The sequence below is a fragment of the Sminthopsis crassicaudata genome, chromosome 2 (assembly GCF_048593235.1).
Source record: "Sminthopsis crassicaudata isolate SCR6 chromosome 2, ASM4859323v1, whole genome shotgun sequence".
Lineage (NCBI taxonomy): Eukaryota > Metazoa > Chordata > Mammalia > Dasyuromorphia > Dasyuridae > Sminthopsis > Sminthopsis crassicaudata.
In genome coordinates, this window is record NC_133618.1 from 316,348,204 (window position 1) to 316,375,359 (window position 27,156).

At 37.8% G+C, this 27,156-nt stretch overlaps 1 protein-coding gene across 3 annotated transcripts in view; it reads right to left on the reverse strand.

The window, feature by feature from the left end:
• Positions 1–18,310, reverse strand: part of DCAF4 (DDB1 and CUL4 associated factor 4) — a 31,876-nt gene extending 13,566 nt beyond the window's left edge. For 2 of the 3 annotated variants that reach the window (XM_074290112.1, XM_074290114.1), the window contains exons 1-5: positions 17,995–18,288; positions 6,929–7,031; positions 3,969–4,063; positions 3,240–3,397; positions 2,603–2,685 (exon numbers count right to left, since the gene is read on the reverse strand). In XM_074290112.1, the coding sequence (XP_074146213.1) occupies positions 2,603–2,685; positions 3,240–3,397; positions 3,969–4,063; positions 6,929–7,029 (437 nt within the window). In that variant the 5' untranslated portion in view covers positions 7,030–7,031; positions 17,995–18,288. Of the gene's footprint in view, positions 1–2,602; positions 2,686–3,239; positions 3,398–3,968; positions 4,064–6,928; positions 7,032–17,994 lie in introns of all 3 variants that reach the window. The other variant, XM_074290113.1, reaches the window with a different exon arrangement.
• Between the last annotated feature and the right edge of the window lie 8,846 nt (positions 18,311–27,156).

A 27,156-nucleotide genomic window follows, 5' to 3' on the forward strand; every position in this document is an offset into this window, starting at 1 on the left:
ATAAAAACAAATACAACTGATTACAGCAGTGAGACAGTTGTAGGTCAGACAGTAAAATACGGAATCTGAGCAGGAAGGCCATTGCAGATCAGGGTTGTGTAGCCTTCCATTGTGAAATGAAAAAAATGGTTCAAATGGGCTTTGATAGACAAATATTGTTATTCAGTAAGTGAAGAGGTTGGGGAGAAATGGAAGGATCAAAGAGCATATTGTAGCTGGGAGATACTTCAGAAGCTAACATCTAGTGTAGTGAAGCAATGTGATGAAGGTCACAGAGATGGGGAAAGGAAAAAAAAAAAAAAGCAAGCATTTACTTACAAGCATCCTACTCTATGTCAGACAAACATTGCCAGATGTGGGAGATAGAAAGACAAAATGAAAACAGTCAGGCAGCTGGAGTAGTCTAGTTGGAGGAGATCACATATACATTTATACAAATGGATACAATGTCCTGTGGATAAACTTCTGTAGAAAAGCTGAAGAGCTAAACAGGGAAAGAAATTAATAATTGGGGGGGGGGGGGGGAAGAAAGAAATGAGTGCAAAAAAGAACAGAGAGAAGAACAGAGCAGTCTGGCAGCATGAAGTAATATGTAAGACAGTATGGAAAGTAGATTGGGACAAGGGGGAAGAAGAGAAGGATTTAAAATGACAAAGAAGCAAAAGTGAGTCATTGGAATTTAATGAGTAGGGAAATGACAAGGTCAGACCTTCAATTTAGGAAGAGTTTGGCAGCCCCATGGAGAATGGAATGAAGGGGAGGGAGGCAGGGAGACCAATCAGGAGGCTACTGGAAGGCCTGAACTAGGACTGCTTATATGTGAGTCAAGAAGAAATCTCGTGGAGATTTGGCAACTATTGGATGTGGGGGTGGAGGTGGAGGAGACAAAAGGTGTGTTTGAGGAGCTGCAGATGACACTGAGGTGGAGAGCCTGGGATTAGGAACAAGAAGTCTAGAAGAAAGATGGGTTCTATTTTAAACCTGTTGAGTTTGAGATGCCTTAAGAATATTCAGTTTGAAATGTCCTCTACTCAACTGGTAAAGTTGGAAACTTAGGAGACATCGGCATATTTATGATGAGGTCCCCAAGAGAGAATGACAAGAGAGTCCAGGATAAAGTCTTGTGGCAGGGCCTAGACTAGTTTCTTTTAACTCTCAACTGAGTCTTCTTTCTGCCATATCACAGCTATTTTTCACTTGTTCACTGGTTCCAGGATTACAAGCCTTTTTTTTTTTTTTTTTTTTTTAAATGAGGAAGAACAGATCTCTTTTTTTTCTATTTATAAATCACATATTTAATATTGGATCATATAGCCATGTTCACCTACATGTTTATGTACCCACTAATCCAATGCTCACACCCTCCTTCCCCAAAATGGAAAGATTAATGCAAATGTAATTTCCAAGGGACATTTCTCAAGTAACAGAAAGAAAACCAAGAACTTCCTCTGTGTTTAGTATAGATATATATGGGGTCCTCAGGGTTCCACTGAGTAAAAATGAAATTTCTTCTCCAAATGAGAAATTAAGGATAGTAGCCTATATATATATATAAATAGTAAGTTTTACAATTTATATTAAATCAAACATTTGGCAATGCTTGCATAATTACGTATACTTTGAATGATAGAACAGATCTCTTAAGTTTGGGCTTGAGAATTTTTTTCTTGTATTACAACCCAAAGTTATAAAATACTTAGTATACAAAATTTTATTTATACAAAATTCCAGGTGGTATAACTGACAAAGGCATTTAAAACAGCCTACTTTGGTTAAAGAAAATTATCTCTCACTTCTTTAATAAGAAAGGGATTGCCTCAGAGTATATTACCCTTCCAATTTGTATCCAGAATTATGTTATTAGGGAAAATGTGAGTTGAGTATACATCCTCACCCCAGGTTTGTATTGTAAACTTTTTGAGAGTAGGATCTATATGATTATGGCATATCTTTGTCTCCCCAGTGCCTTGGAATACTCTGCACAAAATGCTATTTAGTAAGGAAAGGGTGTCCTCAAAATTTTTAAGTTTAAAGAGCTTAAAGCTGCACTGAAATTTCTGGGATACCTATATTTGTTTAATTGAATCAGAATTGGAGAGATTTACACACTCATAAATCGTCTCAAACAGATGCTCTTCTTACTCTCAAATGTACAAAAGCTAAAATGGTGCTGAGAATAATCCCCATTCTAGAGCACTGTTTTAGTGTGTCACTTCTAGAAAGGTAAATTTTTTAATAGTGCAAATTGGTAATGAAGTTCTAGAACCTCCGAGTTTTATCAGTACATAAATTATTTGACAGTAACACATAGATTGACTTTCCAAAATGAAAATTTCTCCTTTCATCCATGTTTAATTTCTCTGTACTCTCTCCTTCTTCCATTCCCCTATTGCAGAAAAGAAATAACTCCCTTGGAACTGACTTAAGCAGCTAAATGTGTGAAGATACTGTGAAGGATACTCATACAGTTATCATTTGGAAAGGTTTGTTTTAAAGAAATGAAATTGGAAGAATCAGAGTTGGAAAGAACTTCAGAGATCATATGATCTAAACTTTGTGCCATTACAGAAAACAGAAGAAACATCTCAAAGAGTTATCTTACCGGCAATAACTGGTAGAACAGAGCATGCCCAATTGTCTCTTGTTCAACAAGGGTAATGGATTCAATCCAATTCTTGTTGCTTTCTAAGGAAAAAGAGAGGGAATTTGATGAAATTTTATTTAGCATAGAATTGAAGGGAGACTATTTCTGTCCTTAAGAAATTCATTTCTCAACATGAGAAAGCTCATTACAATAAATTCTTAGGTTATCAGGATTCAGGCTTTAAAGAACATTCAATACCACCTCCTCATTGTATGCATGAGAAAGTATGATCTGGAAAAGGTCAAAACCCTTGCCTAAGAGTCATATGGGGCAGGGCTAAGAGAGGAATTCTGTTCTTCCATAACACTGAACTTGGTAGGTCAAATAATAGGATTATAATTTAAACTTTTCAAAAAGACAACTGGGGAATTTTCTGTCTCTCCCCTCTAAAACAATTCAAGAAGATAAGTCCTGGAGGCATCTCCCAGAGTAGTGATAGTAGTCTCTCCTAAAAAAAGATTGTTATGTGAAAAGGCATTCAGGTAAGTCTTTTTTCAGCAATTGGTATGTATATGTCATGTATGCATGTATGTGTATCATGGGAGAACGTCAAGAGAATAAAATATTCCATTTTGTACTGCTGGCTAATGCTCACCTTTTTTTGCATATCTTCTTTCTCTAAAAGTTTCAATCTTATGCTCTCTCTCTCCTTGTGCTGGATCATCTCTCTTGTGAGGGGGTTGCAGTTGTTATGTCCAGGAAGCAATCGAAAATAACGGTTCTTTTCAGGATCAAAGTAAAATCCTGGCAGTTCTTTAACCATATGAAATAAAATTAAAATTGAATTTTAAACAAGAGTAACTAATTGACCTAGCAAAGAATTTATAAAGCTATTAGATTCCCCCTTCCCTCCTCACTTAAATCCATCTTTTGTAGCTTGGAAAAAGATAGTTGCATACTGATCACTAGATTGAAAGTTTACAAAACATTACTGAAAGTCTACAAAACTATAGTCTATAAAGCATTAAGTACTGGAGGGAAAAAAACCCCAAGATGAAGTTCAAAGGAGATACAAATGTCAATTTTAATATTACCTAATTAAGTTTAATATATGCTTATAAAAACAAAGCATGTAAGGATCGTGGGTGTGTACATACAACACACACACACACAAAATTTCACTCTGAAAAAAGAAAAATAATTTTTTTAAAAAAAGGTGCCAAGCAAAGCTACAAACCTGTCCCAAATAATTCTAACTGAAAAAGTTAAGTGTAGCTTGAAAAGAAAAAAGTTGAGTAAGTGGGATTTCTGTTTGAATTATTCTTTTGCAGGAAAGAAGGGATTCAACAGAGAAGTCATAATTGGTACTCAGTAACTGCCTTACCTGGCACTGAAGAGCTTGAGTTTGAACTAGAAGCTGATGAATAGGCTCTATTACTGTCAGAACTTTGAGGACTACTCGATCTCTCTGCTCCATATCTGTAAACATAAGCAACTATGGTTAAAGTGAAAAGTCTTGGCTTACCCAGTACCCTAATATCTCTGTATCTCTGATGTAAATACAGCTGAACTAATATTCACACTAACTCGTATGGTTATTTTTACGTATTTTCTTATGGAAAACTGAAGTTGCAGGCTTTTCTCCCTATACATACTTCAAAATATTTGGGCAATGTTTCTGTTCATTTTTTTTTTCTTTTTAAAAGATGTGTTTTCAGAGCAATTCTTATTAAGCATCACTGCATTTTGTGAAGTCATTTGAAATTTTCCTGTTCCAAAGAACTCTAAAATATCATAGAAACCCACACCACTAAAAATATCATAGCAGTTCTCATTTTTCACAAAAGCAGCAATCCCATACTAGGCAAATCCTAGTCTGTCTTCTTTGGTCTAGGTTTACCAAGCTTTTCTTTTATAGATAGGGAAATTGAGGCTCAGGAATGAAGACATTTGCTTTTTAGGCCAAAGCCAGGATGAAAATGTATTGTTTTCCATGTTGCAAGCTACTTTTAATCCAAAGAGCCTTAAGGGGAGGAAGGAGCATGGCATAGGGAAAATAATGAAATGGGCCACTAGACTGTAAGTCCTAGTTCTAGGTCAATTTATCTCCCTTCCTAAAGCCCAGCTTCTTCAGCTCTAAAATAAAGCAGTAGGGCAAGATGATCTTTCAAATTTCTTGCAGCTAAGTTCACAAGATGTTAAATCAAAAGCCTTTACTTAAGAATCATGGTTAACATCAAATACATTAAAAACTGCCCTACCCTTGGTAGCAATGAAGCCAAGGGAATGAAGACTTTTTTTCTTTATATACTGGCAATCTGGACAACTTCAGGAAAAATATATAGTTCTAAATTTTTCCAACTTGTTTTGTGATGAGCAGAAGATATTCGGTAACAGTGTTTTTCAGTGACTCTAACGCTTGACTTTTGCAGCTCAAAAAAGATGTCTGTTGTAGGCTTTCATAAGGCCCTCCGCCTATAATTTATTTATGATCATATTCTCATGTAAGTTTCATGTAGCCAAGTGAAAATATTGTTTGGGAAGGTCATTCTCCCAAGGACACCCAGGTCATTACATTATGTTCAATACTGATTAATATTTTTACCCAGGTGTTACTCATTGATATGCTTTTAAAATTTCACCATGGGATGATTTGGGAAGGTTATATTACATCATTACACTAACAGCTCATGCATGAATGCTTTGGTAGGGTTGATACTTAATATTCACTATTACCTTCTCTATTGTTAAATATCTGCTCATTGCAAGAAAAGAAAATCTGGTGGGTGGAAAGATTCTTAAATTGATATGATTGTTTCCTTTGAGAATCTTTCAAGAGAAGGTGTTGGAAAGTCATTGTTTCACAGCCAACATACCAACATGTTTACTGACACATATAGGACCTAGGATCATCTTTGTATCTGAGCAAAGTGGTGACTTCAAGCAGTTATAAGCCCTTCCATTTTATGGTACAGTGGTCTATCTTTCTGATGTGGTTAGTGGCAGTGCAGAGAGTTGAGGTGAGAATCCCCTTCTGATTGGTGCAGGTTCAATGTGAAAGAATTTACGAACCAGATAAGTTTGACTGGCAAAAGGGAAGTTTAATTGGCACTGAGAAATCTGTCCTGGAAGGGAAATAAAGAGAGGTGTTAACACTGAGAAGAGGGTGTCTCTTCACAGTGGGCAGGGGTCCTGATAGGCAGCTGTGCCACTTTAGACCTTTGCAAAGCAATGAGTTTTAAAATTGCCCTTTAATAAGAAATCTGAGACTGAAATTTCAATTGAATGAAATTACTGCCCACAGGCCTAGATTTCCAGTATTATGAGACCACTTACGTTCAAGCTAAGTGGTCCTGGACTAATTTTCAGCTCAATAGAGAGTATAGCTAGTCTCACCAAGATAACAGAATGAAACTTTATTTTGATTCCCCGAGGTGGGCCTCTCCCAGAGGAGAGTTTCTCAAGAGTTCACCCATGGCTTCTCCCCCAAAGTCAGCGGACAGTTTCAGAGTTCCCTCCATCATTTCTTTATGACAGAGCACTGGATGGTGTGAGTGGAAACAGAGAAGGTAAATATATTTAGATATGGTGATGCCATTTAACTTTTATATTCCATAGGTATTCATTTTTCCCTAAGATAATCTGCCTAAAAGGCAAAGATTTTGCAGTGTTTCCCAGATCTTTGTTGAATAGATGAAATTAGGTTCCCTAGAAGATTGTACCTCTGGCTGTAAAATAACAAATACTTCTAATAAGAAAAAAGTTCTCTGAAAGCAGCTTGATGTCACCTTTATTTCATGTAAACAATAGCTAAACCCTAAAAAAATAATATACCAATCAAAAATGAGGAGCCCAGTGATGAGGGGAAAGCAGACAGCCCAGTATGTAAATGACCAACAAAACCTTACATCCTCTGGAGAAAAATTCCTTTGTTATACAAACTTCAGAGGACTTACAGTCTCTGGAGAAACTCTGTTATACAAACTTCTCCATATCCTCTGGAAGCAGAAAATATCAGCTACAAATCCTGTTCCATTATCCTGTTGTGTATAAAAATAAAGATCTCAAGCTATGCCTCTTAGAATATGGCTTCTCTCTCTGGAAGCAGATATTGCCCGCCAAGACATCTTGATGTTCTTTTCCTAATCAATAAAGCCTTTCTTGTCACAGCTTTGAGTGGGCGAATTCTTTGGCTACAGACCTGTCATTATCAATCTGGAGAGAGACAAAGAACCACAGACCCATCTTTGCCTCATATCGCACCCTCTTCACCCAGCACCACCCTTAAACATAGGTAATAAAAAGAGACCCAGGACAAAGGCTGGCTCCCATCATTACACCTGCCTTTCGTTAGAGCTACGCCTTCTGTTCCATCGACAGGCGTTACTCTGCCGATAACTGTTTCTTCCGTATTTCTCTCTGCTGTATGAACCTCTCTTCTTCATTTCTGTTGGAAGAAAAAAAAAAAACACACTTTAAGTACTTGGCATCATATACATGCTCAAACTGTCATCTTCCTCCATCCCCATAATAGTTGCATCCCTGATCTCTAACCTATTCCAATATTTCATCAAGAATTGGAAACTTTGGAGGGACTTCCGGCCAAGATGGCGGCGTGGAGGCAGACAGCTGCTTGAGCTCCTCGTTTTCTCTCAGAACTTACTTCATGACAAGCCTCTGACTTAATGCTTGACCCAGAAAGAAATCCACAAATAATCACCAAGAGAAGACATCCTTGAAAGTCGCCAGAAAAGGTCTGTGTTTGCTCGGGGGAGGGTTGAACAGACTGGGCGCAGACTGAGGGCAGACAGCCAGAGCAAGACAGGCAGCTCACACAGTTCAGACCGGAGGGGGAGGGGTGTGATCTCTGCTGTTTCTGTGAAAGGGCTTTTGCCCCAGTGTGGATGCTCCATCTTGGCAGCAAGCCAGGAGCATCGGAGAGGGTGTTTCCGGAGGTGAAGATTAAAACCCCAGAAAGCCAGCGTCTCTCAGAGCCCGGCCACCCCCAACCCCCACCTGGACTGACTCGGTGCGTTCTCGGAGCCTCAGAGCACAGACTCAGTACAGTCATTGCTGTTCTGTTAGTGGCTCTTTGCTGCCCTCCCCCCCAGTCTGTAGAAGAAGCCCATTAATACCATCCAGCCCCATCCCCCGCAAAACAGACCAATTGTTTCTCTTGTCAGTTTGTTTTCTTTGATTCCTACTCTGACAAAATGAACAAAAAATTCAAAAGGGCTCTAACCATTGACAGCTTCTGTGTGGAGAGGGAGCAGACTTCAAATGCTGAGGAGACTAGGAACAGACTGTCCCCAGATGTATCCCCTGGGAGGGATATGATCTGCTCCTCAATACAAAAGAACCTCATAAAGGAAATCAAAAAGGCTCTCACAAGAGAGCTGGAAGAGAAATGGGAAAAGGAAAGGGAAGCTTGGCAAGAGAGCCTGGAGAAGTCATCCCATGCATTCAAAGACAGAGTGGATAAAGAAATCAAATCATTGAGAAACAAGATTAGTGAGCTGGAAAAGGTAAACAACTCCAAGGAAAACAGGATTAGTGAGCTGGAAAAGGTAAACAACTCCAAGGAAAACAGGATTAGTGAGCTGGAAAAAGAAATCAGCTCTCTAAAAAATAAAGTGGATAAAATGGAAAAAAATTCCATAGAAGATAAAAACTCAATTGGACAGTTACAAAGAGATATAAAAAAAGTGAGTGAAGAAAATACATCATTGAAAATTAGACTGGAACAAGTAGAAATGAATGACTCAAGGAGAAACCAAGAGGGAGTCAAGCAAAACCAGAGAAATGAGACAATTGAAAAGACTGTCAAGTACCTTACCAGAAAGACAACAGACCTGGAAAACAGATCCAGGAGAGACAATTTGAGAATAATCGGACTCCCTGAAAAATGGGAGGAAAAAAAGAGCTTGGACACCATTTTCAAGGAAATTATCAAAGAGAACTGCCCAGACATTCTGGAAACAGAGGGTAAAATAGACATTGAAAAAATTCATCGATCACCTACTGAAAGGGACCCTAAAATCAAAACGCCAAGAAATATAGTGGCCAAGTTCAAGAACCATCAGACAAAGGAAAAGATATTGGAAGCTGCTAGAAAAAAACAATTCAGATATGGAGGATCCACAATAAGGATAACCCAGGATCTAGCAGCGTCCACATTAAAAGAACGCAGGGCCTGGAACATGATATTCCGAAAGGCTAAGGAACTTGGTATGCAGCCAAGAATAACTTACCCAGCAAGAATGAGCATCGTTTTCCAGGGAAGAAGATGGACATTTAACAAAATAAATGAATTCCATCTATTTTTGATGAAAAAAACCAGACCTACATAAAAGGTTTGATCTTCAAATACAGAACTCAAGAGATTTCTAAAAAGGTAAAAAGAAATCTTGAGAACTATACTTCTATCAAAAAAATATGTAAAGAACATATGTACAATTTGTCTTAGAAACTAGAGGTGGAAAGGAGATTATATCATAAAAAAGTGTAAAGTGGTGGTACTACATCTCATGAAGAGGCAAAGGTAACCTATTATATCTGAGAGAAAGAAAGGAGGGAGATGAACATAGCGTGTATCAATAGACATATTCGATTTATGGTGAAACTTCTTCCACTTCATTGAAAAGTGAAAGGGAAGGAGTAAGCTAAGGGGAAGGGAATACAGTAATTTCGAGGAAAAGGGGTAAAATAAGGGGAGGATCTTTAAGGTGGGGGAGGGATCCTAAAAAGGGAGGGCTGTGAAAAGCAAGTGGTGTTCACCAGTTTAATACTGGGTAGGGGGGTAAAAGGGAAGGAAAGGGGAAAAGCATAAGCAGGGGTTAATAGGATGGCAAGCAATATAGAATTACTCCTTCTAACCATAAATGTGAATGGGGCAAACTGCCTCATAAAGAGGAAGCAGTTAGCAGACTGGATTAAAAGTCAGAATCCTACTATATGTTGTTTACAGGAAACACACCTGAAACAGGGTGAGACATTCAAACTAAAAGTAAAAGGGTGGAGCAGAATCTATTTTGCTTCAGGCAAAACCAAAAAAGCAGGAGTAGCCATCCTCATCTCAGATCAAGCAAAAACAAAAATTGATCTAATTAAAAGAGATAAGGAAGGGCATTATATCCTGCTAAAGGGCAGCATCAATAATGAAGCAGTATCAATATTAAACATATATGCACCAAGTGGTGCAGCATCTAAATTCTTAAAAGAGAAATTAAGAGAGCTGCAAGAGGAAATAGATAGCAAAACTATAATAGCGGGAGATCTCAACCTTGCACTCTCAGAATTAGATAAATCAAACCACAAAATAAATAAGAAAGAAGTCAAAGAGGTAAATAGAATACTAGAAAAGTTTGATATGATAGATCTTTGGCGAAAGCTAAATGGAGACAGAAAGGAATATACTTTCTTCTCAGCAGTTCATGGAACCTATACAAAAATTGATCATATACTAGGGCATAAAAACCTCAAAATCAAATGCAGTAAGGCAGAAATAGTAAATGCATCCTTTTCAGACCATAATGCAATCAAAATAACATTTAATAAAAAGCCAGGGGAAAATAGACCAAAAAATAATTGGAAACTAAATAATCTTATACTAAAGAATGATTGGGTAAAACAGCAAATCATAGACATAATTAATAACTTCACCCAAGAAAATGACAATAATGAGACATCATACCAAAATGTGTGGGATACAGCCAAAGCAGTAATAAGGGGAAGTTTTAGATCTCTAGAGGCCTACTTGCATAAAATAGAGAAAGAGAGGGCCAATGAATTGGGCTTACAACTAAAATTGCTAGAAAAGGAACAAATTAAAAACCCCCAGACAAACACAAAACTTGAAATTCAAAAAATAAAAGGTGAGATTAATAAAATTGAAAGTAAAAAAACTATTTAATTAATAAAACTAAGAGTTGGTTTTATGAAAAAACCAACAAAATAGACAAACCCTTAGTAAACCTGATTAAAAAAAGGAAAGAGAAAAAGCAAATTGATAGTCTTGAAAATGAAAAGGGTGAACTCACCACTAATGAAGAGGAAATTAGAACAATAGTTAGGAGCTACTTTGCTCAACTTTATGCCGATAAATTCGATAACTTAAATGAAATGGAAGAATACCTTCAAAAATATAGCTTGCCCAGATTAACAGAGGAAGAAGTAAGTAGTCTAAATAGTCCCATCTCAGAAAAAGAAATAGACCAAGCTATTAACCAACTTCCTAAGAAAAAGTCCCCAGGACCAGATGGATTTACAGGTGAATTCTACCAGACATTTAAAGAACAACTAACTCCAATGCTATGTAAACTATTTGAAAAAATAGGGATTGAAGGAGTCCTACCAAATTCCTTCTGTGACACAGACATGGTACTGATACCTAAACCAGGTAGATCGAAAACTGAGAAAGAAAACTATAGACCAATTTCCTTAATGAATATTGATGCTAAAATCTTAAATAAGATATTAGCAAATAGACTTCAGAAAATCATCCCCAGGATAATACACTATGACCAAGTGGGATTTATACCAGGAATGCAGGGCTGGTTTAATATTAGGAAAACTATTAGTATAATTGACCATATTAATAATCAAATTAATAAAAACCATATGATCATCTCAATAGATGCAGAAAAGGCATTTGATAAAATCCAACATCCATTCCTACTAAAAACGCTTGAGAGTATAGGAATAAATGGACTATTCCTTAAAATAATAAGGAGCATATATTTAAAACCTTCAGTAAACATCATATGTAATGGTGATAAACTAGAACCTTTCCCTGTAAGATCAGGAGTGAAACAAGGTTGCCCACTATCACCATTACTATTCAATATAGTACTAGAAACTCTAGCCTTGGCAATAAGAGCCGAGAAAGAGATTCAAGGAATTAGAGTAGGAAATGAAGAAATCAAATTGTCACTTTTCGCAGATGACATGATGGTATACTTAGAGAACCCCAAAGACTCTGCTAAAAAGCTATTAGAAATAATTCAGAATTTTAGCAAAGTCGCAGGATACAAAATAAATCCACATAAATCCTCAGGATTTTTATACATTACCAACACAATCCAACAGCAAGAGATACAAAGAGAAATTCCATTCAAAATAACAGTCGATAGTATAAAATATTTGGGAATATATCTACCAAAGGAGAGTCAGGAATTATATGAGCAAAATTACAAAACACTTGCCACAAAAATAAAGTCAGATTTAAATAATTGGAAAGACATTCAGTGTTCTTGGATAGGCCGAGCGAATATAATAAAGATGACAATACTCCCCAAACTAATCTATTTATTTAGTGCTATACCAATCAGACTCCCAAGAAACTATTTTAATGACCTAGAAAAAATAACAACAAAATTCATATGGAAGAATAAAAGGTCGAGAATTGCAAGGGAACTAATGAAAAAAAAGTCAGAGGAAGGTGGTCTAAGTGTACCTGATTTAAAGCTATATTATAAAGCAACAGTCACCAAAACCATTTGGTACTGGCTAAGAAATAGACTAATTGATCAGTGGAATAGGTTAGGTTCACAGGGCAAGATAGTGAATAAAAATAGCAATCTAATCTTTGACAAACCCAAAGATCCCAAATTTTGGGATAAGAATTCATTATTTGACAAAAACTGCTGGGAAAACTGGAAATTAGTATGGCAGAAACTAGGCATGGACCCACATTTAACACCACATACTAAGATACGATCAAAATGGGTCCAAGATTTAGGCATAAAGAACGAAATTATAAATAAATTGGAGGAACATGGGATGGTTTACCTCTCAGACTTGTGGAGGTGGAAGGAGTTTGTGTCCAAGGGAGAACTAGAGACCATTATTGATCACAAAATAGAACATTTTGATTACACCAAATTAAAAAGTTTCTGCACAAACAAAACTAATGCAAACAAGATTAGAAGGGAAGTAACAAATTGGGAAAACATTTTTACAGTTAAAGGTTCTGATAAAGGCCTCATCTCCAAAATATACAGAGAATTGACTTTAATTTATAAGAAATCAAGCCATTCTCCAATTGATAAATGGTCAAAGGATATGAACAGACACTTTTCAGATGATGAAATTAAAACTATTTCCACTCATATGAAAGAGTGTCCCAAATCACTATTGATCAGAGAAATGCAAATTAAGACAACTCTGAGGTATCATTACACACCTGTCAGATTGGCTAAGATGACAGGAACAAATAACGATGAATGTTGGAGGGGCTGTGGGAAAACTGGGACACTGATGCATTGTTGGTGGAGTTGTGAAAGAATCCAACCATTCTGGAGAGCAATCTGGAATTATGCCCAAAAAGTTATCAAAATGTGCATACCCTTTGACCCAGCCATACTACTACTGGGCTTATACCCCAAGGAACTACTAGAGAAGGGAAAGGGACCTGTATGTGCCAAAATGTTTGTGGCAGCCCTTTTCATAGTGGCTAAAAGCTGGAAGATGAATGGATGTCCATCAATTAGAGAATGGTTGGGTAAACTATGGTATATGAATGTTATGGAATATTATTGTTCTATAAGAAATGACCAACAGGAGAAATACAGAGAGGCTTGGAGAGACTTACATCAACTGATGCTGAGTGAAACGAGCAGAACCAGAAGATCATTATACACCTCAACAATGATACTGTACGAGGATATATGCTGATGGAAGTGGATTTCTTCAACATAGAGAAGAGCTAATCCAATTCCAATTGATTAATGATGGACAGAACCAGCTACATCCAGAAAAGGAACACTGGGAAATGAATGTAAACTGTTATTTTTACCTTCTGAATCCAATTCTTCCTGAGCAATAAAAAATTCGGTTCTACACACATATATTGTATCTAGAATATACTGTAATATATTTAACATATATAAGACTGCTTGCCATCTGGGGGAGGGGGTTGGGGGAGGAAGGGAAAAAATCTGAATAGAAGTGCAAGGGATAATGTTGTAAAAAATTACCCATGCATATGTACTGTCAAAAGAATGTTATAATTATAAAATAAAATAAGAATAAAAAAAAAAAAGAGAGGAAAAAAAAAAGAATTGGAAACTTTGTTATAAGGGAAATGATTAACTGTTAATTATCCAAGAGGGTATAAGCATAGCATGAACAACTAAAATGTACTCATATTCTCAAACCTTTTTCTCACCCATAGTCTGGTTAAAGGAACTGATTAGTGTATTTATAAAAGGGAGGCAGAAGAGTGGGAATAAATATAAAAGATCAAGATAACCTACAAATCAACCAGTCCCTGTGTCTATAACGGTACTTCTTAAAGCATTATATAAACACAAGTTAATGTTCTTAAATTGTGAGGGTCTGGTAGTCTCTCAGTTGTAATCCTTCTCTGGGAGGAAGTTTCTTTTCTGTATAATCTTTTCCTCTAAGAGCAGGTTTCTTGGGAGGCTTCTGGAGCCTCCAGCCAGCCTCTTCTTCTTCCTGAATCCTGGCTCTGAATCTCCTCCAGCTCTTGTCCTTCCCCAGTCCAGACTGCTCTCCAGGCTCAATGTTGCCTCTTTTATCCTCCCAGAGAATGGGCGTGGGATAATACAAGGGCTTCTGGGAAGAAGTACTCCAACCAATGAGCTTACTCCTTCCAAGCACACAAGCTCTTCCTTAGGAATTCACAAGTCAAACTACCAGGAAAGGCCGGAACTAGAGAATTGTTAAGTACCGACTTAGCACTTAGTAAGAACCTAACAGTTTTTCATGTAAGAACTGGCCTAACATTTCAATGTGTTTGTGATCTTACTGCTGTGAATATTCTCTTCAATGATGCACATCACAATCCATCTGGGTCTGCTTATTTCATATAATTCCTATCTATGTTCTCCATAAATTCACTGGGGCCTTCTTCACATTCTTTTTACAACAGATCACAAATTTAATGTGGAAGGGACATTAGCGATAAGGAAACTGAGGTTTGGAAAGTTTAAGTGATTTGCCTAAAATTAAACAAATACTAAATGGCAGGATTCAAGAACAACAGTCTATTATTTCTAAGCCTGCAGTGTTAGACATTTTAGTTATGCTAATCTTTGTGACTTCCTTTGAGGTTTTCCAGGCAAAGATACTGGAGTGGTTTGCCATTTCCTCCTCCAGTTCATTTTACAGATGAGGAAACTGAGGTAAGAGGGGTAAGTGATTTGGCCAGGTCTCACAGCTAATGAATGTTTGAGGCCAGATTTGAACTCAAGAAGATGAGTCTTCCTGACTCCAGACCTGGTGCTCTTCCCACTGCACCTTCTAGCTGCCTATTCTATTTGTGCAACTTTAATTTTATTTAATTTTAATAAAAAAATCTCTTTTTGGAAATGACAAGTTATATATCTGATGTGGTATAGCATCTAGGGAAATAGAGCAATGGTTTTGGGGGTTCCCTAAGCTTGGGGAGCTTCTGTTTTAACAATAAACAAGTACTCTTAAATCTGGCTTTGGAAACTTCTATGCCCAATCTATCTGAATCTGATCACTCCTTAGATAGCTTCTGGCCTCAGGAAACTCCCATGCCCAATCTTCCTGATTTCAGAGACTAGTCCTCAATTCATTCCTGACTGGTAATCCTGTAATAAATAATATGGTCAATTGAGAACCACTCCTTTTGGAGACCACTTCTTCCTACCTATAAGCCATAGAATTAGCATATCTATGATTGAAAGCTGGATAAATTTATCTCCTTGCTGAATTCTCTTAGAATTCCAGGCTGCTTTGTAATGGCCTTACTATTGCAATAAAACTTTGCCCCTTGGCTAAGGAGATGCGTTCAAGCCTGCAAATTCTTTTGGGATACCTTGCAACACTAGTCTGGGACCTCAAACTTTTGGGCCCCTCACTTCCCAATCTCAACATATCTGTTAATTAAGCTGTAGCTGTAGCACTGTAGAAGAAACTACCTATGTAACTTACGATATAATCTTAGTTTATACAAAAAAAAAAAAAAAAAAAAAAAAAAAAGAAAGAAAAAAAAGAATAAACATTTATACTCTGCTTTCTACTGGGCAGGTATTATGCTAAGCTCTTTTATTGAAGTTGCACATAAGTAATTGATTTATGAAAAAATTAACATTAGGATTTTAGAGAGATAGCTTTCCTGTTGCTCAATGGTTTCATTTACAATTCCAGGAAATTTTATTTATATTGTATGAATTGAGATATTGCTATAAAGTTCTAGTTCCCAATGTAAGGGACCTCTGCCATATCACCATTTTGTCCAGAAGAATGCAGCAAGGTAAATAGCAATGTAGTAGTGGAGAGTGCTGGACATCTCCTAGGATGAACAGACATTCCCTCTCCTGTCCTGTGCTTCTATATAGGCTATACTGGTCCAGGACACACTTTCCTCACCTTTGACTCTTTCCTCCAATGCTCAGCTCAATGCCCTGCATGACTGGAAGCAACTTTCTCAGTAGTTAACTATCTTACATTTAGTTTGCATATATATATATATGTATCTGTAGATCTATCCATCTCTCAAAGGATGTTATTTTCTATTGAGTTCCTAGAGGGCAGGGACTATTTCATTACCATAAGTGTTTCTCACTTGGTAAACATTTAACTACTTACTGACTGGTTGATTTTATTTATGGCTTTTTAACTCCCAATGCCTTGAACACAATAGATACTTAATGTTTACTAATTATTAAAATTCCACTTGGAGAATCTTATTAGTTGTGTTATCCTGTCCAAGCCACTTAAATCTGAAGCTCAATTTGTAAAATGTATTGTAAAAGGAATTGAAACCTCACAGACTTGTTCCTGAGGTTCAAATGATGCAGCCTACAGGAAATGTTATATAAATGTGAGTTATTTTTAGAGGAATCAAGAAGTCAACTAATACAGTGCTGAACTTGGCCAGGATGTGAGTTCAAATACAGCCTCCAACACTTTCTAGTTGTAGGTTTGATTTTAGGGGCTCTCTCAAATGCAGTTAATTGTACTTATGTGCATTAATCACATTTCAGTTATTAGAAGTTACACTTTGCCAGATGTCCTCTGCCTAAAGATTCAGGAGGGATGGAAACCCCAAGTGGTTTATAACACAGAACTCTACAATACACTATCCCTACATTCTTTCCTTTGATAGACATTTGCATTGGATTCTTGGGCAAGTCATTTATTCCTATTTGCCTCAATTTCCTCATCTGCAAAATGCCCAGGAGAAAATGGCAAATTGCTCCATTCAAATTCATATATATGACCACACAGAGAAAATACAAATATATTCCAAAGATGCAGATTTATACAGGACCTTAACATTTACCAAAGCTTTTAAGAAGTGGCTATTACATAGTCTATCCCCCTTTTACACAAATACACAAATGACCTTGAGTGTTAAGGGTGAAGTATTTACAAATATTATTACATTTGATCCTCACAACAGTCCATTGGAGTAGGTCCAGTAAAAATTATCATTTTACCTTTGTTTATAATAGAGGAAACGAAAGGTGATGAAAGTTAAGTCATTTGACCGGGGTCATACAGCTAACGTCTCGAGGCTGCATTTGAACTGAATCCATTTAGCTGCCCTAAAGAATACCCAGTTAAGTGACCTAAACAAGATTTCTTAAAGTCAAACACTTCCTATGTATCATGTCCTTTAATACGCTCACATAGTAAAAAACAAAACTAAAAACAACTCAAGAATTAAAAAAAATAATCTGGTTTAGGATTATGTTTTGGCTCAAGCTGCAAGAGCAGCTTTTAAATTTTAGCTATTTACTGAATGAATTAGGAAAAGCAATCCACCCAATGTCATTTACACATAAGCTCCGGCGCTAGGCAAACATAAAAGAAATATTCATATTCATCTGTCAGCCCAATGGCAAAGTTCCTTTCTCATCCAGCTGAAAGGGGCTCCAAATACTATGAAGATGGTAAATAAGATCCGGGGAACTGGGGGAGAAGGTGGGTCAGCAATGAGATCTCGGGGTGGCTGAAGCCCGGGGCCGCAAAGCGCCCCAAGCGGCTCGGCCAAAGAAGGCCCTGCTTTCTAACTTGGACTTGGCCCGGACGGCTTTTTTTATTTTTTTTTAACTTTTCCCAGCAGTTACTTGAGCCGTTTGTGTCCCCTGGTTTGTGTGGGGTGGGTTTTCTGATTCTATTCCTGAGTCTCCCAAGTACTAAGCACTGATCTGGAATTTTTCGGCTCCGCCCGTTTGACTCCACTTATGTCCTCGGGCTGACAGTCCCCGCTCTGGGTCCAGGCTGTTCCGGTTTTCCACAGCCGCGCGGGGTGGGGGTGGAGGCTCGCTCTCCAGGAAGTAACTCAGCGTGGGAAACGAAAGACAAAAAAAAGTTTGGATCCGTGGCGCGGAGCGCCTCCCAAACTTTAACAACGCCTGACCCACGCTCGGGAGGGCAGGGGGGAAGGGGAGGTGGGGCCGCCGCCTTACCTGCTTCACCACTCCCGACGTGGGCTCCCTTCCACGTGCTCGCTTCCGCCAGTCCCACGCGGGAACCTCTCCCACGTGCTCCACCCCCTCCTCCCCAAGCCCGGACTTTCTGATCTTCCCTCCCCTTCCCCCAACGGCCCCTCCCTTCCTTCTCCTTCAGTCCCAGTCCCTGTGAGGGGAGAAAGCAGCTGTAAGTCCCGAGAAAACGGGAGCAGGCTTGGGAACAAGGATTACTGGCTCCAAGAAGCCCACCTGGGTTTCAGACGTACCACTCCCCGCAAACCCCCAGAATGTAAGCTCGGGAGGGGAAGCTGACGGGAAAGGGGTGGAGCTGAGGGGGAGGAGAGACGGAGCTCGGCGTCAGCCAATCTCCAGCTTACAGCCCGCCCTTTCCCGAGGTCTAGCCGTGCGCAGGAAAACTTTTGCCTTATCATTGGTTCTCGCTGTTGTCAGTCAAAGTCATCCGCGTCTGGCTGAGAGGAGCAGGGTGGGCCGAGGCACGCTGGAGGGGTGGAGGAAAAAGGAGTAGGAGGAGAGATGCTGCCACGTGACAAGGAAGCAGCACTTAGGTGCCGGGTCTTAAATCTTCAAGCCTTCATCCTTGTGGCCTGCTGCGCTTTGGAAAGTCGGAACCTGTCCCTGCCTTCTTCTGTTTGCAGTTATAATTTATGTTTTCTATCACGAAAAGGGTTTGAAGCGGCTTCACCAGTTATTTAAACTGGCTGCAGTCGCGTGCCTTGGGAGCCAGGACTCCTGGGTCCGGGCGCCGGCTCTGTCTTGCAGCGTCCTCATCTTCTATAAGAGTTTGCACTACTGTCCCCTCGGTCGCTAGACTTAAAGATTGTATGATACAACTCCTGGGCTGTATGATTAAAAAAATAAAACTACAAGGGGGGGGGGGAGAATTAATGAAAAAGTGGAGCTTTTCGTGGAGCCATGATTCCTGGCAGTCAAGGCAAAAAAGGAAATGGGGCCTCCTTTTGCTCCCCTCTTATTGATGGATAGAAAGATGACTAGAAACTGTGCAGCTGAGGCTGACTCTGATCCTCAGAGCCCTCGGCGTATCGGGGCATGGGCTACCCCACGAAATGGGTTATGTTCAACGACGTTTTTAAACTCAAGCATGGAATAAAAGTTTCCATAGAACCAGGGAAAAGTAAATTACACCAACCAATTATTTTTTCTTTTAAGTATATAATAAACTTGACATTTTATCTTTCAAAGCTGTTCTGTTATTCTGTTTAACTTCATGTTTACAGAAATGTTGATTAAGCAGATGCTTTTTATAGAGATGCTTTATGAAAGGTTAAGGATATAATGTGGAATCTTAACACCTAGAAGGAACTTAAAAAAAAAAAAAAAGAGGAATCTAAAATGCTTTAATCCAGATCAATAGCTTTCTGACATTTTCCTTTAAATGGGATTAAAAAGAGGAAAATTTGGAACAAGAATTCTTTTATTACTTTATTTAAAAATTTTTTAGATCATATGTGGACATTCATTTCTTAATATGTAACATGTTGGGAGGGGGAAAAAAGCAAACCAGCAATAACAAAAAAAAAAGGTGAAAATATTAAGTTTTGATCCGAATTTTGCCTGCATAGTTCTCTCTCTGGATGTCCAACACAAGTTTATTGTAATTGTTGACAAGAGCCAAGTCCAACACTATTGATCACATAATCCTGTTTTTGTTGTATACAATGTATCTCTTGGTTCTGCTCACTTCATTTAGTATCAGTTCTTGTAAGTCTTTCCAGGCTTTTTTGAAATCAACCTTTATAAAGGGCAGGAACTTTGGAGAAATATACTTATGTCTCAGGATGATTTAGTCCTACAACAAGGTGTTAACTCAGTGGAATTGATAAGATTGATAAGCATGAGAATTCTCTAGTTCACTATGATTGATTTAATCTTACAACAAATAATGGTTCCCTAGTGATATAATGATTGGTTTATACAGTAATACTGTAATTATGTGATTGTAATAGAATGTATAATGGAGTATACTATTTCTGGGACTGAGAGAGACATTCCATCTTCATCAGCCTAATGGTGGCTCTCCTGCTTCCTCCACTGATCCCAAGGCCCATCTAAGGGGCCTCAGGCAAGGAGTCAGACAGTGAAGGAGACAATTAAGTGAAGGACTGTTTATTTAGCCTGCCGGATTATGGCAAATGGGCTGAGGGGTGGAGACAGAGTGTGAGTTTTTGTTTTTACTATAGTCCGGCCTTTCTACAGTCTGAGGGACAGTGAACTGGCCCCTATTAAAAAGTTTGAGGACCACTGGAGAGGGAAAGATAATGAGTTCCATTTTGGACATATTAAATTTAAGATGACTTGGATATCCAGTTTGAGATGTCTGAAAGACAGCTGAAGAAATGAGATTGGAGATCAGTAGAGAGATTGAGTCAGGATAAGTTGATTTGAGAATCAGCAGATGGGAGTTGATGAGATCATCAAGTGAAGTAGTACTGATGGAGAATAGAAGAGGGTTTAGGACAAAACTCTAAGAAACACATTTGATTGGAAGGTATGGTTCATAATAAGACTTCTTAAACTTTTTCTACTCATAACACATTTTTGCCTGAGAAATTTTATATGGCTTTGGGTATGTAAGTATATGAAATAAGTATACAAATCAAGCATTTACTGATAATAAATCATAATTTTACACATTTAGTTAGGTGATCCCCATATGGGGTTACAACATAGTTTAAGAAGCTATGGTTTAGAAGAAGATGCAGCAAAGGAGACAAAGAAGGAATGGTCTGAAAGGTAGGAAGAAAACCAGGAGAGAATGCTATCCCAGAAACATAAAGGAAAATGAATATCAAGTTGTAGCGAGTGATCAATAATGTCAAAGGCTACAGGGAGGTCAAGGAGAATGAAAATTGAGAAAAAGTCATTGGATTTGACAATTAAGAGATCATTAGTAACTTTGGAGAAAATAGTTTCAGTGGTATGAAAAGGTCTGAAACCAGATGTAAGAGTTAAGAAGAGAGTGAGAGGAGAGAAAATAGAAGTATGGTCTTTTCAGGGAATTTAGCTACAAAGGATAGAAGAGATATATAACAGTTATTAGGGATGAAATTGAGTGGAAATTTTCTTCAAGATGAAGGAAACAAGGGCATGATTGTAGGTAGTAGGAAATGAGTCAGTGGACAGAGATTAAAAATAAGTAAAAGAGTAGGGATAAAAAGGGGCAATCTGTTGAAAATGACAAGATAGAATTGAGTTGCTTGAACAGGTCTAATAATTCTTAATTATTTTGGTTTATTTGTTTTCCAGGTCAGTTGTTTTATTCAGAGATACCCCATATTTTCTATTTTTCACTGTTTTGACTTTAATGTTTCTTGTTGTCTCATGGAATCACTGGCTTTTATTTGGTTCATTCTAATTTTCAGATTGATTGTGGCTTGGGAAAAGTTTTGTACCTTTTTTGCTCACACTATTAATTCTCTTTATAATTATTCTCCCCCCCACCAATCTCATTCTTTTTCTAAAAGTTTCTTCCAATGATCTCATTTCATTGAAAATTTTTTTTTTTTTTTTTTCCCACTGAGGCTGGGGTTAAGTGACTTGCCCAGGGTCACACAGCTAGGAAGTGTTAAATGTCTGAGATCAGATTTGAACTCAGGTCTTCCTGAATTCAGGGCTGGTGCTCTATCCACTGCGCCACCTAGTTGCCCTGAAAAAAATTTTTTTTTTTAAACTCAACATCCCCAATCTTCTTGCTTCATTTTTTCTAGAAATTCTAGTTGACTTTGTGCCCAAGTTATCTTTTCTTTACGACTTTGTTTGTGTCTTCTGAGTTTATGTCTTGATCATCTCTATCATCATAATAGCTTCTTATGTTGGGAGTCTTTTTTTTTTTAATTAAATATTTTCACTTTTCCAGCTAACTTCCTGACTACAGACTTGTTATTAGGTCCAGAGTCTATGAACTTTTAGAGGAAACATTTGAACTGATCCCATTGCTGTTTTCTTGTAGTTGAGTATTGTATTATAGGATTTCAGCAACAAATCAGCCTGGGGATCTGTAAGCTTTCAGTGCTTCTAGCATTGACTGACATAAGCTAAAATCTTTGCTACCTTTCTGATCTGATCTCTGCAAGTGCATGAGCTGGATTTGGGTCTGAGTAACAGTAGATTGCTGCTGATTTTTTCCCCTGTTAAGTATCTGGGAAGCGTGGAAGTTCAGAATGACTGAACTACAGACTACCCTTTCATGTGGGATTTTGCCTTTGATAATCCTCTTTAGGCTGTAGATTGGGCTCAAAGCTGGAATTAAAACTTTTCTCTGCTCTTGGATTCTGAGCAACATTCCTGCTGCTTGATTGTAAATTTGCTCTTTCTTCTTACTGTTATGGTTGAAAAAATGAAATGAATGAGAAAACAAAAGTTTGATATTCTGAGCAAATCAATTTATTAAGCAATACATAGCAGCTTCCCAACAAAGTAAGACCTGACTTCCTCAGTTTAGGCCAAATATTGGAAGAGACAAACTTATAGACATCAAAAACAATCAAATAAGGCCAATTAATTAAAAGAAAACAATCCAACATTAGGTAATCTCATTTCTAATTGGAAGATTCAGGACCTTTCAACTTGGGAGAGGGGAGAATGAATAGATGCAATTCCCTGAAATCATAAAAAAGAGGTGCCCCCCAAATGTCTCAGAACAATTAAAAAAACATGGAAACAATTACTAATTGATCAGTATGGGGCCAGTTTTCAGATAAGACATATGAATTGATTGAGATGTACAATTGTGAGAAAACTCCTTGCATCAATGTTTGGATCTGGGTTTCTGGTCAGCATAATCTAGGTCCTTAGTTAGAGGTTTTTAAGCAGCAGGTAGAGATGGTCCAGCTTCTTAATCAGTCAAGGAATACAACCAAACAATAACATAAGGCTTTCTCCCTATTCCCACAACTGAATAAACTTTCCTTATGAGACAATTGAGTATTTGTGATTGGAATGTAGTAGTAGTAGAATTCCAAAAGCTGATAACTGTACCAGTAAGTGACATATGGTAAGTGTGTAATAGAGGAGGAAACTAAGGGATGTTATAAAAGAAAATAATTCTGTCCTTGGTTAAGCAGCTTGAACAATTTAAGAAGGAATAAACAAACTCTTATCTTTGCTGACACGCCATGCTTTAGTGTAGAATAGATTTCTTCCTTGTCCTTCCCTTAGCTGTGCTCCATTATTTGCATTAAAAGTGACAATATACCCTTTGTCTTTATTCTATATTCCTATGAAAGGATTTCTTTCATGTAATAATGTCATTAACTTTCTGGAATACTTCTTTCTTTTGGCTCAAAACGATGCTCATCCTCACCAGGGATTGCTGCTATAGTTGTTCACCTTATTGCCATGAGGAGAAAGCATAAATAAACTCAGAGAAATGAACACTTTTTTTTAATTCTGAGAAGTCAGGTAGCTAAACTTAGATCACATATATTCAGGGGATTTTTTTTTTTTAAAGAGAATCTGATTTGTTTTGTGTTTTTTTGATGTCAAGCACTTTATTTCTTTTATAAGGACTTTTTTCCAAGTCATGTTTGTGCTTTTAAAGGAATTTTTTTTTTTTAATCTGTAGACCCAACATCTGTCAGAGAATGCATAACAGTAGTTACTGGGAAGTAAGTACTCTTGTTAAACATGCCTGGAGTCACACAGCTGAGGCAGGATTTGAAATCAAGTCTTCCTGATTCCAGGACCAGAGAGAAGTGTCAGAGGAAGGGGTCAGGTGGTGATTTTTTGTATTTGTTGTGCTGTTCAGTCGTGTCCTATTCTTTGTGATCCCATTTGGAGTTTTCTTGGCAAATATGTTCAAAATTATTTCCTTCTCTAGCTCATTTTACTAATTGAGAAATTATTGCATAGAGGGTTAAGTGACTTGCCCAGAATCACACAGCTAGTGATTTTCCATTTCCTTCTCCAGATTATTTTCCAGATAAGATAGTTGAAGCAAACAGGGATAAGTTGTTGTGCCATAGTTCCCTTTTATTGTCCTGCCTCAGTTTCCCTAATTGTCCTGCCTCAGTTTCCCTAATTGTTCTGCCTCAGTTTCCCTGAATTGTTCTGCCTCAGTTCCTTGAATAGCTCTGCAACAGCACCCCTCCCTCCTAATCATTGGAACTTGGGGCTGGCTACTCCAGATAAGGTAAAAGACCTTGTATCTTAGACATCATGACTTTCCCCCATTCTATCACTGTTCTTCTTAATCCCAATTTATCAGCATTTATGGTCCTATTCCCCCACCATGTCAGAATCGGATTGATGGTCCATTCCCGAACTCAGTGCTCGACTTTGCCCCTGCCTTGGTCTACCCTGGTCACTTAGAGCCACATGTATATATATTTCATGGGAACCTAACATTGGCTGCTGGATGTTTTGAGACATCAGCCCTGGGGATTGCACAATCTCTACCTCTCAAATAAAATATTAAAAACTTTCTAATCTATATCTTGTCTCAGTTTTTCTGGCATTACAAAGTAACTTGCCCAAGATCAGATTTGAAGCCAGAATTGAACTCATTAAGATGAATCTTTTTGACTCCTAGCCTAATGTATCCACTGTGCTACCTAGCTGCAATTTTCATTTTTCTCCTCAAGGTAGAGATAACATAAAAAACAAAAACAACAACAACAAAAAACCCAGAAAAAAACTTTGCAATTTTTATTGTTCTTCATTTTAAATTATCAACATTAAAAAAGGAAATGCTATGTATTAAAAATAATACAAAATTATTTGATGAGAAAAAGTTAAGATATATAGTTGTTCCAGCCTTATTACTTTCCTTGTTTCTTTGACATCTGGATCCCTTCAGAGTTGATAGAGACTTGCCTTTGGGGAATATGATGTAGGGATGTGGGAAGGGGGGTAGAATTTGACTTTAGGATACCTTGGATAGAAATTGAGAAAGACTGAGCTCTCCAAATCATGTGTAAACTGACTTCATTGCTACTTATCTGATGGGAACACTATGTCTGTCCCTTGGCAAGGGCACAAAAGAATGGAATAAACTTTTCTGGATTTCTCTCCCCTCCTCCCTCTTCAAAAGACTATGAGAACAGGCATACCAGTTAGGATAAGGTAAGAATTTTTCTTATTTTTTCTCCACTATTTCTCTTGTAATTTTAATCCATTCTTAAATTCAAATAGACTTTTTTGTTTCAAAAATGTTTGGAAAATATGATTCTTTCTGAATGGGATTGATGGGATGATCAGTATTGAGACTGGGCCTGAGTTACAAGACCCCTATTTCCAGAGCAGGAAGATGAGATCTTGGGCCTCAGGTTTCAGAAAGTCACATGGTCCCTATTCCCAGTGTTGAACCCTGGATTGCAGGAAGTGACAGGAAGTGATGTGACCTGTGGGAAGCAGACAAATTGGTGACCATCAGTCAAGGTTTTGGTCTATCCAGTGAAAGGGCTTGGGTCTTTTCCTATTTAATTGGCTGTTCTACTTCCTGCTGGCCAGGTTCAGGAGCACATTGCAGGAGTTGGCAAGATGGCTCTCAAATGTGTCTGGACCTCTCCCTGTAAATAAATGCTTTCTTTTGGTACCTGAAGATGTCTCTAATTAGTTAATTGGGAAAGGAGGTCTAGCACCCATCTCACACACTTCCCTCCTACTTTTGGTGGTGCTTTTGCAATTTTTATATGTGCAGATAAAGAAATAGAGTTGAATCTAAAGAGGCTTCTCTGAAAATCCCAGTTTAATGGGGTTTGAATTTTCATTGCTTATCTAAACCAGGTCATCTAATTATTGATGTTTGCTTCTTCTTTGGTTTAGAAATAGCTGGGAAGATGGGAAGAGATAAGACCAGATTTCAATGTGAAAGATTTCTTGGCATCTCTCTTTTCCCCCAATGAAATAAGTATTATTATTATTATTTTTTAACATCTCTTAGAGGGCCAATTCCTTCAAATAAGATAGAGTGAATAAAACTAAGAATCTGGCATTAAGCTGTTTTGTAGGACCCTACTTAGCATTGGCACAGAAGCTTTAATATCTTCCTCCTAAAATGTGGGTTTTAGTCAGAAAAAAAGGCATAGGTATAGGGGACAAGATTTGTGACATTATGGTCTTAGGAATTCCAAGGTGAGGAAAGTCCTGCAAATTCAGGTAGCATCTTTTCAATGATTTTTGGTCTTAGAGAATGGCTTCTAGAACAATGAAATATTAAGTTCTTGCCTAGGTCAAGGTACCTGTGTCAAAGATAGGACTGAATTCAGATATTTCTAGCTTTAAGGCTAAGTACACTATGCTGACTTTCATATTCCCTTCCTTCCTTCCTTCCTTCCTTCCTTCCTTCCTTCCTTCCTTCCTTCCTTCCTTCCTTCCTTCCTTCCTTCCTTCCTTCCTTCCTTCCTTCCTTCCTTCCTTCCTTCCTTCCTTCCTTCCTTCCTTCCTTCCTTCCTTCCTTCCTTCCTTCCTTCCTTCCTTCCTTCCTTCCTTTCCTTCATTTTAAAAATTCTATTTTATTTTCAGGTCCAAATTCTCTCTCTCTCCTCCCATCTCTAATCCTATCCTCTGAGAAGGAAAGAAAAATAAATTTCATTATATATATGAAATCACACAAAATAAGTTTCTGCATAAGCTATGTTCTGGGGAAGCAAGAAAAAGAAAGAAAAAATATACTTCAATATGTTCTCTAAGTCTATCAGTTCTCTATTGGGTAATGGATAGCATGCTTCATCATGGGTCCTTTGCAATTGTCAGGATTCATTGTTACTGTGTAAATTTCTCACTTGTTTCTGTTCACTTCTCTTTGTACTAGTTCATTTAGAATTAGTTGCATGACATGGGAGACACTGGCACTGGGCTATGCAGTATGGCCTGCCTTTATCAAAGATATGTGCCCTCCGAGTAAAACAGAATTGAAGAAGCTCAGCAGAAACGTGAGATGTTCAAAGTTAGAGAATTTATTCCAAATGTTCATATGGACTATATGTACCCAACCTATGGCAGAGCATTTCAAGATTGTACTGGTTTGATAAGCCACAGTTGAACACGTTATAACTTAACTCTAACATAATGATGTCATTTTAGTCTTCTTCAATAATGAAGGACAATCACTATTACCACAAGTTTTCAGATTTTTCTGAAACCATCTCCTTTATCATTTCTTATGATAAAATAGTATTC